Source organism: Dioscorea cayenensis, chromosome 1, assembly GCF_009730915.1.
Source record: "Dioscorea cayenensis subsp. rotundata cultivar TDr96_F1 chromosome 1, TDr96_F1_v2_PseudoChromosome.rev07_lg8_w22 25.fasta, whole genome shotgun sequence".
Lineage (NCBI taxonomy): Eukaryota > Viridiplantae > Streptophyta > Magnoliopsida > Dioscoreales > Dioscoreaceae > Dioscorea > Dioscorea cayenensis.
In genome coordinates this window covers 193,476-209,555 of record NC_052471.1, presented here as the reverse complement: position 1 = coordinate 209,555, position 16,080 = coordinate 193,476, and the positions used below count along the sequence as shown (strand labels likewise).

At 35.7% G+C, this 16,080-nt stretch overlaps 3 protein-coding genes across 4 annotated transcripts; 1 reads left to right on the top strand and 2 right to left on the bottom strand.

The window, feature by feature from the left end:
* Positions 1-994: 994 nt before the first annotated feature.
* LOC120258082 (bifunctional pinoresinol-lariciresinol reductase 2-like) lies at positions 995-2,592 on the top strand. Its single transcript, XM_039265754.1, has 4 exons — positions 995-1,443; positions 1,538-1,778; positions 1,956-2,159; positions 2,251-2,592. The coding sequence occupies exons 1-4, from the start codon at positions 1,114-1,116 to the stop codon at positions 2,412-2,414; spliced, it is 939 nt and encodes a 312-aa protein (XP_039121688.1). The 5' UTR covers positions 995-1,113; the 3' UTR covers positions 2,415-2,592.
* Positions 2,593-6,853: 4,261 nt separating this feature from the next.
* LOC120264108 (E3 ubiquitin-protein ligase SINAT2-like) lies at positions 6,854-10,569 on the bottom strand. 2 transcript variants are annotated; one of them, XM_039272014.1, is made up of 4 exons: positions 10,426-10,569; positions 8,779-9,145; positions 7,546-7,932; positions 6,854-7,339 (listed from the first exon to the last, which is right to left on the bottom strand). In XM_039272014.1, the coding sequence occupies exons 2-4, from the start codon at positions 8,989-8,991 to the stop codon at positions 7,019-7,021; spliced, it is 921 nt and encodes a 306-aa protein (XP_039127948.1). In that variant the 5' UTR covers positions 8,992-9,145; positions 10,426-10,569; the 3' UTR covers positions 6,854-7,018. The 2 variants fall into 2 exon arrangements, with proteins under 2 accessions (XP_039127948.1, XP_039127949.1); XM_039272015.1 differs by having other exon boundaries at positions 8,779-9,106.
* Positions 10,570-11,320: 751 nt separating this feature from the next.
* LOC120264092 lies at positions 11,321-16,027 on the bottom strand. Its single transcript, XM_039272013.1, has 3 exons — positions 15,576-16,027; positions 12,983-14,130; positions 11,321-12,775 (listed from the first exon to the last, which is right to left on the bottom strand). The coding sequence occupies exons 1-3, from the start codon at positions 15,746-15,748 to the stop codon at positions 11,517-11,519; spliced, it is 2,580 nt and encodes an 859-aa protein (XP_039127947.1). The 5' UTR covers positions 15,749-16,027; the 3' UTR covers positions 11,321-11,516.
* Between the last annotated feature and the right edge of the window lie 53 nt (positions 16,028-16,080).

Here is a 16,080-nt window from a genome sequence, read left to right as displayed (position 1 = left end):
TATATATAGTATGAGATGAGACTATATATATTTTCTCGTTTCTGATGCATGATCATGGATGATCAAGTTGCTCCTAAAATCTCACAAACGTCCTTTTGTACTTGTATCAGTTAATTAGTAGAGCTGTGGCAGTTCTACAAGGAATTATAGTACTAGTTTTTAAATTTGTAGTAAGACTCTGTCCCTCCTGATCAGGACGTAAACTTAGCACGTGCGTTCCAGCTCTCAATAATTCTCTCTCTTTCTCATAGTAAAATCAATGCACTGACTCAACATAACATAGTAAAATGTTGCTGTGACTGACAAAGACGTATCTGTATGTTTTTGGTTTTTTATATTTTTCTCGTAAACTTGTCGATATCGTCCACGTCCTCAGATTTCACGTTCTATAGTAAGTGGTAGGATTACATCTATATATATCTGTCAATTCATATATATATAGTATTAAACACTATAAAATAATAATTATATACAGTAAAACAGTAACTCTATATTGTATTCTGCAATTTGTATGATTGTGTCATCAAACATCATCCTTGAAAAAACAATAATCCTAAAAAGTAAAAACATCCGGTTAATGTTGTGCCACACACATATATAGGTAGGTAGGTAGGTTTAGATTGTTAAATTGTAAGTGATATATATGCTTAAAAAATTTCCTCATTAACATTACTTTAGCGTTGCATTTTCCTTGGAGGTCTCTTTGGGGACAAGAGTTGTTGTGCCATCTGACACCATGAAAGAGGAAACAGTAACTTTCAACTTCATATAATCTTTTCACCATTATTGCTGCAGCATTACAATCTTCAAAGTTCAAACACATCCACTTTTATTTATTAATTTTGCTTTTTCTTTTTCAATCCACCAACCAAACTTGAAGTGCAGACAATCTTACCTTTCTTTTCAAGTCTAGCTATATTTCCAACTTGTTCACATGGGACATCCAATCCAATGTATATATGTATATGTCTATATATATGTGTATATATATATATGGATACACAAGCATAACATTCATGAGTCCTGAAGTAGTTGAAATTAAGATTTAAGAAGACACATCAATACATCTATCTATCTATCTATCTAGTAATAAGGGAAGAAAATAAAATTAAGATGGAGAAGAGCAGAGTTCTTGTTGTTGGTGCAACTGGTTATCTGGGCAAGAGATTGGTGAAAGCAAGCCTGGCCAATGGTCACCCTACCTTTGTCCTTCTCCGTCCGGAGATCGGAGTAGACATAGAAAAGATTCAGTTGTTATTGTCCTTCAAAGAGCAAGGCGCAAAGCTTGTCAAAGCTTCCTTTTCTGACCACCAGAGCCTTGTTGATGCAGTGAAGCAAGTTGATGTTGTTATTTGCGCCATCTCCGGTGTCCATATTCGAAGTCACCATATCCTGCTCCAACTCAACCTCATAAAAGCCATTAAAGAAGCTGGTAACATCAAGGTATATATAAATATATATATGATCAATTATTAATTATTTTGAATTGAATGGATTAATTGAATATATATATATATATATATATATATACTTGCAGAGGTTTTTGCCTTCTGAGTTTGGGACGGATCCTTCAAAGATGAGCCATGCAATTGAACCGGGGCGAGTAACGTTTGATGATAAAATGGTAATAAGGAAGGCGATAGAAGAAGCAGGGATTCCATTTACTTATGTCACTGCAAATTGCTTTGCTGGTTACTTTGTTGGAGGCCTTTCCCAACCCGGAAGTATAATCCCATCTACAGACCATGTTCTCTTACTTGGTCATGCCAATGTCAAAGGTACAAATTAATGCATATACATACATATATATATATATATATATATATATATATATTTACATGCATATATATTCAACGTTGATCATCACCATTAATTAATTAGTATTATTATTCTTTTTTTTTTATTTGTTTCTGATGAGATAATTATATGCATATATATATATATATATATGGCAGCCATTTATGTAGATGAGGATGACATTGCAAATTACACAATCAAGGCTGTAGATGACCCCAGAATGGTCAACAAAACATTGCACATCAGACCACCAGAGAACATCCTCTCACAAATAGATCTGGTTCAAGCTTGGGAGGAGCTCATTGGCAAACAGCTTGCTAAGACTACCATCTCTGAAGAGGATTTCCTTACTAAACTCAAAAGTAATATAGTAACTAATTCAATAATTACCATTAAAAAAACTTCATTTTGAAATATTTTCATCTTTTTTATGAATATGATGATTAATTACAGGTATGGATTATGCTGAGCAAGTGGGATTAGGACATTACTACCATGTCTGTTATGAAGGTTGTTTGACAAACTTTGAGCTTGGGGACAATGAAGAGGAAGCTACTCAGTTATATCCAGAGGTTAATTATGTGCGTGCTAAGGATTATCTCAAGCGTTATCTCTAAGCAAACCACTAATTACAAGCTTTTCATATTGGAATTTGGATGAAATAATTAATTTGCACTTTGTATAGGTTTTCTACTCTTGATTTAACATGCAATTATGAATGCTTCAAAAGTTGATGATTGCCTCAATATTGGACCATAAGCACAGACGTAATGATGTTGTTTAAATTTTAATCAAGTAATAACTATACAGTGTTGTACAATATATATATATATATATATATATATTATAAATGTATATATGTATATGTATATATGTATCGGTTGTTCATTGATAAGGTCATCCCAGCTAAAGCATGTGCAACTTCTTTGCTTTCTGTACTTAACCTGACCATAAATGGGTGTATATGTATGAGAAAAAAAAATAGGGTTCCAACCACCAATTGAGCCGCCTCTGTTATGAGTAAAAAATGATTGGTTTTGATCATTGAAAATTGAGCCGCCTCTGTCATGAGAAAAAAATGATTGGTTTTGATCATTGAAAATTATAATTGTCATCCCAATATATAATATGATTCATAATTTAGTGGGTGTACTTGGTCATATGATCGTGTATATATATATATGAATTTTTGAATTTGTAAAAAAATTACATGAATTTTCAAAATTATGTATAATTCTTTTAAAAAAAAAAAAATTGGATAAACCATTTGAGATATATTAAAACTTAAAAATAGGTATAAGATAGATGAACAGACACATTATTGATGGAGAATACAAATATTCTTTTACAACTATATATTCTAAGATTTGCATACATTTTTCTAATCATTCCCCAAATGTGATATAAAATTAACCGTCCTTTTTTTTATTTATTTGAATGTTTTTGATGTTTATTTCCTGCTTGATATATAATTAATAAAATTGATTTGTAATATTGGTGAATTCTCCTTTCAACTTATATTAGACTAATTAAACCATACTTTCACAATAGGAGAAAGGCAACTCTCTCTTAATTATTAAGTGTGAGGATGGGATCAACTACTCTTTACAATTATTCATATTTTTTTTTACTAATAAATGATTAACTCCTTACACATAATGGTATTAAAGTGATAGACATGGATTATAATCTTATGATCGGTAAAATTTTCTACCATATATATAATAATAATAATACTAGAAAGACAAAAAATATTTTTCTCATAGAAAACTATTTTTCATTAAAAAAAAAAAAACTCATTCAGTAATTTAATGTATAATACTTAGTCTTAATAAAGAGTAAATAAACAACATTTTATGTACCGTACATGTCACGTCAAGTTTTGTATTTGTGCATGATCATCACTATCAAAGTGAAAACCACTACGCCATGGTTCTCGATAAGTTATTAATTTACTTCATCCAAATATATATAGATAGATATATATATATATATATGCACACACTGAAAACCAACTGGGCCCCCTTAAACATGTTGGGTGCCCCAGTTGTCCTCTGTCAACTCACACTTATTAAAATAATAATAATAATAATAATAATAAAAGAGCAGTAGTCTTTGCTGTTTTATTTTGTTCTCTTTCTTTTCAGTGTTTATCCTGTTTTTTTTTTTTAATAAAATTATAATTTCCACATTTAATAAAAAATAAAATAAAAACATAGCTACTGTTTTCTCCGATATTTGACAAGAGGCCCTCCTCGGCCAATGAAACTTTCAAATATAAGCACCAAGAGCTCCCAAATTGTAGCAGTGTGTTGTATAGCGTGTTTAGTGTGTGAAAGAAATTAACATGGAGATAGAGATGGAGAAAATTAAAGCTTAATTAAGCAAGGTTCTTGTTGTTGGAGGAACAGGATACTTAATTGGGAAGGGGAATATAGTGAATGCAAGCTAGCTTTGCAAATGGACATATATATATATATATATATATATATATATCCAACTTAATTACATTCTACAAATTAATATCAGAGATAAGTCAAGATATATATATAGACAAGGTTCAAATGCTGCTTTGTTTTATACAAACAAGGTGCAAACCTGGTTGAAGCTAATTGATCATTCAATGATCATTATAATAGTCTTTTGTAGCTGCACTCCAAACAAGTTGACGTTATCGGTGTCCATGTTCCTGCCATCAAACAAGCTGGTAATTATATATCAAGGTATCTGTCTATCTATATATTGTTGGAGAACAGGTTGATTAGAGCGTCAACAGTTGACTCCAGGAACTCATGAGTGTAAAACACACAGTGCATGCATGGGAAATGCAATTAAGCTGATTGGCTTGAAGTGTTAATTTGACTGGTTTTGGGACTGGATAATTTGAAATCTTGTCGTTAATTGTTTGGGTGTTTTTAAGTTTGCTTGTATACTGCCATGTAGGTATAGTTTCTCTCTTTAGTTAATTAAGTCTTTTTATTCAGTCAGTTACGTTTGAGTAATGTAATTAATGCCAGTTTAATACATTGAGAAGCTTTATCAGCTTGAGTGAGTCTTCATTCACTGTGTGAGTGGATATATATATATATATATATATATATATTCATTGAGTGATTGATTAAGATATACATTCCTCGATCCTATCATATATCTGTCTGTCTGAATGTCTATATATATCCAACAAAAAGGAAAATAAAAAATCTATTATGTTTTAATGAATATATATATATATATATATATATATATACATTGTAGGTTTTGTGCCTTGGGAGTTTAATTTGGGACTGATCTTTCGAGAATGAGCCATGCAATGGCACCAGAGAGAGTGACATTAATTTGATGATAAAATGACAGTGAGAAAGGAGATAAATAAAAGAAGTAGGGATCCCATTGATCACCTCACGGTCACCTATATATATATATATATATATGTATGTATGTATGTATGTACGTACTTCCATGTCACTGCCAATTGTTTTGCAGGTTACTAATTTCTTGGAGGCCTTTTGCCAACCCGGAATCATCATCCCTTCCAAACAACATGTTAATTTCTTTACTTGATGATGCCATGCCAATGTCAGAGGTATTCAATTATTATTCATCATTAATTCTTTACTTACTTGGTCCACATATTATTTATTATGTTTCCTAAATCTCTACATTATTATATCATCAGTTACTTGCGTGTGTGTGTGTGTATATATATTCATAGCCAATATATATATTCATGACCTTAATTAATTATACCTATACTTTGTGACATCGAGATGCTATATAAACATGCAAGATATATATAAACGTACCAAGGTCTTTCATTGACAAACAACTCTATATAAGACTAGCATCTCGATCAGAGGAAGAATTCCTCAATGATATTAAAAGTAGATATATATATATATATATATCCATATGTGAACCATGTCGAAGTGAATGAGTACCATAATTACGAGCTATGTTTAAACCAGACAAAGTTTAAATATGTTTGTTGTGTTCAATCTAAGAAAATAATTATAATAGTAATAAAATTGTTCATGTACCTCAATGGAAGATCTCAGGAATAAGTTCAAGGTTACATTTTTCTTTTTTTATCTTGTTTGAAATCATGATATGATAATAATGTCCTTTTGTGGATCAATAATTGTTTGCATTATTTCAAAAGTGGTGGATGTATTGGATTCTCTTTTTACATCTTCTATTAAATCATAGCTTGTGCAACACTTTAATGTTATATGTATTACATATTGCATTAAGTTTTGTCTTTGTCTATCTTTGAAAATCTCTCTGAAAGTTTCTTGGGAAGTACAACAGAAAAAAAAAAAACTCTGCAAACACTCAAAGACTTTAATTAAGAAATAAGACTGTAAATTAAACTCATATCTGAAGTTCAACAATATATATAATCAAACAGGAGATAACATGGATAATTAATTAAGTTCAATTGAAAATATAACTATTATTTTGAACATTCAGAGAGTTAGCATTGACACTTCAAGCAAGCTCTCTTCATTTGCTGTAGCATTGGATGCGGTACGCTGTGCCAACCTCTCCCGGAACAACCTCAAGGCCCTCTCCCACCTCCGGCCATTCCTACCCGGTGTATCAGGGAAGAGAACTCTGTTGAGCCTGAATAAGAAGAGCCTCATGGAGAAGTACATGTCAGTGAAGGACCCCCTCATTTGTATCGCCATAGGGATCTTGAGCAAGAAGAGGAAGAGTAGCACGACGTGGATGACAAAGTGAGGATTGCTGCTGCTGGTGATCATGAGCTTCATCTTCAGCTTCAGTAGCAAAAGCATGTCCATTGCCATGGTGCTTCTTGAGAAGACCTTCAGAGCTGTGATGGCTTGCTGTTTTCTTTTGAATGGCTTGAGAAAGAACTAGTTCAGCATTGCACCATATCCTCCTCCATAATAATAAATGATTGAACAGAGCAATTTGACAAATTTAACCTTCCTTCCAATGCAGAGGATGAGGGTATTTCTGCCTACCCACATGACTTTGTACTTTTTCATTCCGCACAGAGCTGTTTCAGTTTTTTTTTTGGCAATCATTCATATGCAACAACAATCTTAGTTTTCATTCCTCTAAAATCATCACAATGGTTTCCATAGTAACATCACATGTTCTTTTCTGCAATGTTTTTAGTAAACATACCATTTCTTTGATGAACAAGTACAGCAGGAGTTTAATACATCACAATACCAGTTAAGGCTAAGAAAAATCATTGTTCTCTCCAAATTCGACCAGTCACCCGAAGCTTCAGCTCCTGCCGATTGCCATTGGAAAAAAACAAGGCCATGCTGCGATGGATGACAAGCCCATCGTAACTATCACGAACCTTTTTGTGGCTATCTCTTATGCTCCTCGGGACACCCTGCCATATTAGCTTTCGGCCATTACCGCCCACTTCCAAGCTGTAACTGAAATTCTTCGCCTCATTTTCATCACCCATAAATCTTAAGAATGCCATGTACACTGGCGTCACACCTAAGAGGAAGGCCTCAAAATGAAGGCAGAAATGATGGCCAAAACAATTGAAAACCTGCACATAAACAAATTGTTTAATTGATAAAATCATAAAAGCAATTGAAGGTGGAAACAAGTAATTTCCACTGATCTTTTTGTTCTATAATATCTGACACTCCACATTCATACATGAACAAAAACAAATGTGTTCTATGACAGAATTTTGTCTATGTTACCAAATTTTAAGAAAATTGGACATTATCAAGAAAAATGATATCTTACAGTGAGCATCCACGTTGCATTTTCAACTTCATGAGGGTTGGATTTCACATAACGGTGGTTAAAAGTGCAACCATCATGCATGTCCACTTTATGATCATTTTTTAAGTGAGCAACGAGCATGGGAATGTCACCGGTAACCAAGCATTCAGACCCCGCATACGGACAATTGTAGGGCCGGAACCGGCAGAGCTGCTCATGCTTCAATTTGCTGTAGTAAGGGAATATCTCAGAGCACCCAAGGCTTTGATATTTACAGGGGAGATCAAGTGACTCTGCCACTTTCTCAAGAGCCAAGCATCTGATATTGCCTAGCTCTTGTCGACAAGTTGGGCAGTGATTATGAACTCTGACTTTGCAACTCGAGCAGAGGGTGTGCCCGTTAGGACACTGCATAAAATTCATCAAAGTAAGAAGTACATTAGGTATGTTATATGTTAAATCCCATAGTGTGTAAAACAAAAGCACTAACAAGGAATATATATATTTTGAAATAAGTTTCAGAATACTAATGCCAATAATTTGATAACAGAGTGAATAAAAAAAAAGAGCATTGTGGAATTCACAAGCTCCTTTCCTTAGAAAAAATAATCCATCTTGAGATAGAAGCACTACCTCATGCGTGGAGTTTCAGGAGACTCAATATATACAGACCTAATCTAGCATGAAAAGACACTAGTTTCTCATTTCTGATCAGGGATGATCAAGTTGCCAATTATAGATTTTTCTTTTGGGGGAAAAAAGAAGATAAACCACTAATATATTGAACAGAGAAACATGTCCAATAGTCAGTACCAAAACGGCAACAAGACCCAAATATATATCTTGAAATAAGATCATAATGCAATGCGCAACACAATTAAAGGAATGTGAGAAATTTATTATCTCTTATACTGTAATTATTAAAACAACTAGCGAAAGGCCTAAATGCTCTCCAACAGGCATTTGAAAAATCAAAGGTGCGCATTGAAAGAAAAAAATGTTAAAAAATAGACAAATGTGGAAGAAAAATTTCCATAGGAAATGAATGGAAAAGAATTGCTTATCAACATCGAACAAATGAACTTAAGTTAAAGTCTCAACTTTGTGAAATAAGAAAATGATACCATTGTAATTTACTAATCTGTTCGCATCTCTGCATTTTAGTGACTGCATGTCGTTGTTAAACACTTCAGTGATTTGGGTTGTGTGCCATAAAAAGATAATTGCATAGTTCTCAAAAAGGATACAAATTACCTGATGTATGGGAGGGTACATTGAATTTGTACAGACTGGACACTCGAGAAGCTCATGCACACCACTTGTTGAAGTTGAGCCAATTTTGACACTAGAACTTGTTAAAAGTTTGACAGGGTGAATATTCTCATATTCATTGCTAGTAGTAGATGATTCACTATCAACAGACTGTGCCTCGGGAATCTCTGTGAAGATATTGCTACCAAGAGCCATTAGTTCTTCCTTCGTGCAAACAACTAATAGCCGATGATAGAGTTCGATTTCAAAGTTTTTCCTAGGAGCTTTGCCCAGAAACTCACAACCTCAGGGGATTTGACAGGACAGTAGCCTGAACAATGAATAAAATGCTTTCCCTTTCAGTAAATTTCTGCATGATTTTGAACATTTTCAGTTATTGGAAGTTAGCAACAATAATCCATTTACACGTGATGAAGTTCAAAAAGAAAAAAGATAGAATATAAACAAAGGATATGACCAATGAATTCTATTAAAAAAAGTAAAAGACTAAGCTTTGCGTAGCAAAAACAAAAGGAACACTGTCATATTTTACCCGCATTTGTTTATATGAATATGGACATGCCACAATCCTCAACCATTGTTCTAAGTGGGAGTTAAACCCTCAACCTCTCACTTGGGAGAGAGATGAGTTACCACCCTCCTATTGTGGAGGTTTTTTTTTTAATGCGCAATTTATATCAACAATCAGTAAATCTAATTGGTCAAAACTGTGAAATACGAACCATAAATTGCACTACAGTAAAGCGGCACAAATGAAGCATACATATGTATTTGTGTGCATTGATTTATGTCATTTAAGTTCATACAATCATAGAAAGAGCTCAACAAGCATACCTAAAGCACCTACACAAACAGATCAACAAAAAAAATTGCCAAATGATGCTAATGGGAGCCACACACACAAAAAAAGAATTAAAGAAAGAAAGAAAAACAGAAGTCTGAGACCAATACAATGATAGAAAGGAAAGGTAACAATTAGAGAAACTTCAAGTACAGCACCATCTAACAATCATAACCATGTCTGTCTGTTTGTCCCCCTTAAAGCATAGAAGCCATAAGGTAGGGGAAAAAACACCCATGGTTAGAAAAAAAATTCAATAATGACAAGGGAAGGAAACAATTTAGCAACTTCAAGTACTGTACCAGAAAACAATCCCCAAATTGAAAAAGTGCAATAATTGACACACACACACATGATTGCAAATCACCACAAAATAACTGCAAAATTCTCCATTTCAGAGATCATACAAGAAAATTAGTAGAGGCTTGAGAGATCTTAATTGATGAAAACAGCATGACTATGAGAGAAATCACATCTCATATTAAAAGTACACAGCCCAAAGGAGTTTATTGATCGAAGAATTCTCAAAGCCCCAAACTAAAAATCAAATCTTTCCAATAAATGTAAGGAAACTGTTTGAAAAAAGTTTCAAAGAAACCATAATATATATAACCAAAAGTGCAGAACTTGATTAACCACCAAAAAATGAAAAACCATTTTTTTGGACAGATGTAATCTATAAAAAAGAAGGGATCTTTTGGGCAGGAAAAAAACTCAATCTCATCAATCAAATCCAGCAAACAAATAAAGGAAGGAATACAAAGCATCAAAAGGGAAATCCTCCTTACCTCCGGAGTCCTATCCCAAGATAGAGAGAGAGAGAGAGAGAGAGAGAGGATGAGACGAAGTAAAAGGTCGCATTGAAGAAGAAGCGAGTTCAGGAAAAGGCCGAGAAGAAGATCCAGGACGAGCCTCTCATTCTCAAGAATAAAATCCTATTTACTTATTTATTTTTATTTGATTTATAATTTATAATTTGTAATTTATAATTTTTATTATTGTGGAGCATTTTGCTGTGATTGGAGAGCCATTATTTTTGTCCTGCGTGTCCGTTTCAATCTCCCTTCGGAACCCAATCAAGGCCTCAACTTTCCATTATTTTTATTCATAAAAATAAATAAATAAATAAATAAATAATTGGTACAAAACAAGAACATACAAGCTCAAGTACTTTGATAACGCGTGGCACTTGTAGTGGAGACAGGCTTTGACTTTTTGACCATTTTCAAATACTACAGTGCTACTACACCCACGTCTTCCCACTGCCACCTCTTTTTTACTTATTACTATTGGACATCGTGGCATCAAAGTTTAGATATGAAAACAATTTTTTATACGAAATAAATAATAATAATAATAATATTGCAAACGAGAGACTGCAGGCATTTAATTCTACCTACAATGAAAAAAAAAACATGCACAAAAACACATATGGGAAGGCATTGCCTGGAGAAATTATTACCCACGAGAACAAAGGGTAGACGACTAAGACGAGTGCCCTTGCCTTTAACACAACTATCAAGAGGATGCTGTTATCCAATACTACTTTGAATAATAATAATAATAATACATTCATCATATTCTTCCACAATTGAACAAAACTGAAAAACACACACTATATAAGCTGAAATGTTAGCACTTTACAGGGAGTCGAGAAACCAAAGGTCACAATAAAGCTTGATCTTTGGTACTGAAATCTTGTTCATCTCTTTGAGCATTTTTCTTCACGAGCAACAACCAACAACATTGAGGAGCAACCAGAGAAAGCAAAGAATTTAAGATTTGAAGAAATAATGTTGAACTTGGTCGATCAATGATATTATACGGCTCAAATGAACTTGAATGCTGTGGAGAGATGTTATCAACGAGGACAAGCTGATCAAGCATGCAATGCATTTCTTGCAACATAACTGGCATTCAAGCCACGGTGACATGAAGGCGGTTGCCTGCCTATTGATTCCAATATCCTACTGAATGCAACCTTTACCGGAACACATGTCACCAGAGGCACTGACCCCTCCAGTCGGATCAATCCAGCCAGTGCATCACCACTCTCAGTAAATTTAAAATCTCCAATCTCACCATGCCGCTTTGATACACCTGAAAAAGAGGATAGTGCACATGTTTTCTGGCTGGCTAAGCTCGTCCTTTTGGAGACCTTCCTTTGAGACTTTGTTGATGAAGATCGGCGAAGATGGGAGGTGCCTTTTGTTCCCAACCTGGACTCTTGGTTAAAAAGAACAGACTGTGCATTCTTCATGGGATGCTTGCTTTTGAGATTATTGGTATGTTCAAACAGATCAGGATCTCTGTCTTTGAATGCTGATGATGCCGGAATAGGTCGAGGTGTTCGTTGCTTGGCAGTCCTTTTGGCAGTTGTCCAGAAAGAAAAGGATGGTGTGCTCCCACTTAGATTGGATTCTCTTCTTGAAACAAGCAGATCAGCAGAACCATCTTCCAAAATTTCAACATGGATCGGATGCCCCACAATTGATTTCCCATTTAATCTGCTCATCATAGAAACCCAAGGGACATGCTCACGTTGATAGCGAGCTTGAACCTCCAAATCAACATCTATCAGCATGGGCCTCCTTCCTTGCCTGAACTGACCAGCATAAACTGGGCTAGAACATTCTTCTGACTCCTCCCAGTATTTCCTACGAACCACATGAGATGGCTCATCAGCCTCCCACCTTGACATGGAAACCATATAGTTATCATCATCAAAATCAGTGGAACTATCTTTAGCTTCTTGCAAAGCCAAAGGATGACTTGGATTACCCAAATAACTATCAATTGAAGCACCCTGATAGGCCTCATCAAAATAATGATCAAACTTTCTCTTTTTGTAAGGACTTCGCCCAGATGACCCCATTCTTTTCATCTTAAAAGTAGCTTCCTCACTTCCATATGATGCATTGTCAGAGGAACCATCCCATGCATCAGCAAACTTGTGGATATTCTCATCCAGATCATTCATGGACCTCCTTTCCAAGTTTTGAATGTTGTAATTCCCTTTCAAATGCCACATGGATGTTCCAACTTCAGCAGAATCATCACCAATCTTCTTGTGAGAATGTGACCGAGGCATGATACTGTATGGAGGCATCCCTTTATTCTTCTTATTTCCATTTTTCCCTATAAAACGACATGCAGACAGATCACATGTTTGAAGTCCTGTAGAATTTCTTTTCTTTTTTTAATGGTTCTATCAGCGTTTAAATATAAAATGAAAGAACCGCCAGACGAACATATGTTACGTTTAGGTAGATATAACTACAATAAAGCAGCATAGAAATGATATGAAGAGGTTAATGTAGGTGTAAAACACATCAGTAACATTACCCGCCAGGAGGTTTGCCTCTTCTCCCATGTAAGCTTCCATAGAATCTGTTGCTGAAGAATCTGACTCATCTGCTTCAGATGAACTAGAATCTGTGCTTTCCTCTGATGAGTAACTAGGAGGATAGTGGCTGTTATCCATCACAACGTGGTTTGCTTTTGTTGCCGTTTCTTCACAAGAATGCTCCAGCTGATCAGAAGAGTCATCCGTATCAGCTGTCAGGGAAACACATCTGCTCCTTTTAGCACGGTTCATAGAAGCATCCCTTCCAAACCTCGTTGCTGTTGTAGTAATATCTTTGGAAGGCTGTCCCAACTGATCAGGAGAATCAATTGCATCCGCTGGCTGGTAGACGCATCTGCTCCTTTTCACACGGTGTATAACACCTACATGGTCCTTTGATACTTGATTTGGTATGGTGCCAGAATCATGACTCAGAGGAGTAAATTGAGAATCTGGGAATCCTGTACTATTCTGCAAGACTATAGCAAGTGGCTGGCGCCTATCACATCTTTTAACAGTAGTTTCTTCGGTACGAGATCCATGTGACCTTTTCCCTTGATATACCAAAGAATTCGGTTCACTGTACTCATAACTTACAACTGCCATGCTCCCAGAAACTGGAAGGGGATCTACGAAGGCATTGGTGCTTCTCTGTGACCTCACCTGGGATACAGATTGAGAAAGCTTACTCTTTGGTGGAACAACTGGAAGATCAAAATCCTGCAGTCCGCTTGAGCACGGAATTGCTTCATAAGGATCATCCTTATATTCCTTAAAGTTCCTGGTGTTCTCAACATAAAAGGACCTGCCCAAATCTTCTTCTTCAGGTGATGATGCAACTCTTTTGGAAAGTGTCTGTGATGTCTGATTAGAGCTACAAGGCCTGTGGATATCTGAGGAAGAACAATGACTTTTTTCTCTCTTTAAAGTGCCTAAGGAGTTATTGCTTAAACAGCTTGAATTAGTTCCCAGACTCTGCTGCTTCTCAAGCTGAAGAGCATGTAGGATGGCATCCTCTCGACGTGCATACTTCTCTCTCTTCTTAATAGGAATTTTCTGGGAAGCCTCAGCCTTCTTGATACAAGCATCAAACTCCCCACATCGAAATGGTTTCACGCGTTTTGATTTCTCTAGGTTGTACCAGTCCCTGAGAAAAGGACCTCAGGAATTATGCACTACATGAAACAACACAAGCATGCTACATGAATAATCATGCTATATGAATATCTAATATATGCAACACTAGTAATCAGGGGTGCAAATGTGAAGAAATTCAAAAAGAAGATCAGCGCTCACAACATGCAAAATAAGCCATTAACACATGTTGGTTAATTCATAAACCAAATAGAAAAATCAGATGACCAAAGAAAAAGAATTCTTGAGCGTCAAAATAGTCGTGCACAGACTAAGATGAAATTTATATGCTAAACAGCATCAAGTGACAATTTCCTGAAATTTCAGGAAAAAGCTTAACTGTATATGATTATCTTAAATAGCGCAAAGTAGCAAGATCAGAAATGTATGAGTAGATCTGTAGACCCAGTAAGAAATTGCTGAGGAGCATGGTAGAAATGTCCCATGTCTCAACCTCTAGTAACAATTGCAATCCCAATCCTCAAATAACTCAGACTTTAGACAACTAAATAACCAAGACATGGCATTTTGATCCAACCATTGCCACATAATCAACATAAACGAGTAAAGGGAACAACTATGCATTTCTCATTCTTCGGAAGTTGAGTTATCATGATGAAGACAGTGAAAGGCTCATTGTATCCGTAGTATGGACAATACTCCTCTCCTCAAGATACCTAAATCCACCAATATTTATATATATCAAAAGTACAAGTAAGTTCCTTTATGCTTCTTTATTTAGGTTTCTCAAATCTCATAGCGATGCTACGAGCCTTTCAGCCACAGGCAAGAGGATTTGAAGCCATCCCAGATGTAAGCTTTAAATGTTGGTGTTTCAAACTTCAAGCTTCATGTTGGCAAATGTCCTTGTCTAACCTTGTAGCTAAACATTCAACCATACTCCATTAGAAACATCAAAACCCAATGAAACATCAGCCTTGATGTGGCAAGTAGTTTTATAATGTGACCAACTGTCTCTTAAGCAACCAAAAGGATCCTTTAAGTTGATGGTGCTTGGTATAACAATCTACCGGTTTCAACAAGATAAGAAAAAAACACAAACACAAACACAGCAATCAAGAAAAACTACATCTCCTGTGTTCATTCTACAAAAAGATAATACTCGTTGAAAAGCAAAGAGTTTCAGTCATCAACAAGTTCGAAAAGGTAAATCAATATCAATAGTTAGAAACACCAAGAAACAAGTCTTCCATTGAAACCTTAGATACAAACCTCTTGCAACCTGTAAAGAAATTACAAGATTTAAGAAGAACGAAAACAAAAACAGATGAAAGACCATAAAAATCCTAGCTTTATATCGAAAACAGAATCAGGAATTCAAGAAAAAGAAACCAATTTAATATCATGGACAAATATGCTCAAATCATTCAGGCAGCAAAAGAAATCCAATCCAAACAAACACATTAGGGGAAAAAAAGAAGGGAGCATAGGGCTAACACGCTGGCGTCCTCCCTGCCGAGGAGCTTGACGGGCGTACCGGACCTCGGCGACAAAAGATGCGATTCAGCAAGCTCCCCCGGTCCCAGGATCCTCCCTGGCCACCACGACCCATTCCTCCGCCGCACCCACACGATCGCCCCCACCGCCGCCCACCCATCTGAGCTATCCATCGGCCCTTTCCCAGAAACCCTAAATCCAGATCTCGACGCACTCTCAATCGCCGGCGGTCTTCTCCGGTAAACACGCTAGGCTAGGGTTACCACTTAGAAAAGCATAAGAGCACCGGCGGTGATCATAACCGGAGAGCACGAGGATAACATCAGGCTTCTAGATGCTGATTCTTTTTTCTTTTTTTCTCTCTCTCTCTCTCTCTCTCTCTCGACTACTTTTTCTCTCTTTTTTCCCGAAAATTAAAAAAAAAATTAAAAATTAGCCAAACGGTGACGAGATCCGGGGGGAAGAGCCGAAGAGAAGCCGATGGGTCCCCGGTGCTATATAAAGT

Bases quoted from the DNA above. Each gene is read 5' to 3' on its own strand.
- LOC120264108 (XM_039272014.1), bottom strand. From the start codon at position 8,991: ATGGCTCTTGGTAGCAATATCTTCACAGAGATTCCCGAGGCACAGTCT. The intron at 7,933-8,778 runs GTAATTTGTATC...AATTTTATGCAG, and splicing joins TGTACCCTCCCATACATCAG to TGTCCTAACGGGCACACCCT. The intron at 7,340-7,545 runs GTAAGATATCAT...GTTTATGTGCAG, and splicing joins ATGCAACGTGGATGCTCACT to GTTTTCAATTGTTTTGGCCA.
- LOC120258082 (XM_039265754.1), top strand. From the start codon at position 1,114: ATGGAGAAGAGCAGAGTTCTTGTTGTTGGTGCAACTGGTTATCTGGGC. The intron at 1,444-1,537 runs GTATATATAAAT...ATATACTTGCAG, and splicing joins AAGAAGCTGGTAACATCAAG to AGGTTTTTGCCTTCTGAGTT. The intron at 1,779-1,955 runs GTACAAATTAAT...TATATATGGCAG, and splicing joins TGGTCATGCCAATGTCAAAG to CCATTTATGTAGATGAGGAT.
- LOC120264092 (XM_039272013.1), bottom strand. From the start codon at position 15,748: ATGGATAGCTCAGATGGGTGGGCGGCGGTGGGGGCGATCGTGTGGGTG. The intron at 14,131-15,575 runs GTTAGCCCTATG...TCCTTTTCTCAG, and splicing joins GGCAGGGAGGACGCCAGCGT to GGACTGGTACAACCTAGAGA. The intron at 12,776-12,982 runs GTAATGTTACTG...GTCGTTTTATAG, and splicing joins AGAGGCAAACCTCCTGGCGG to GGAAAAATGGAAATAAGAAG.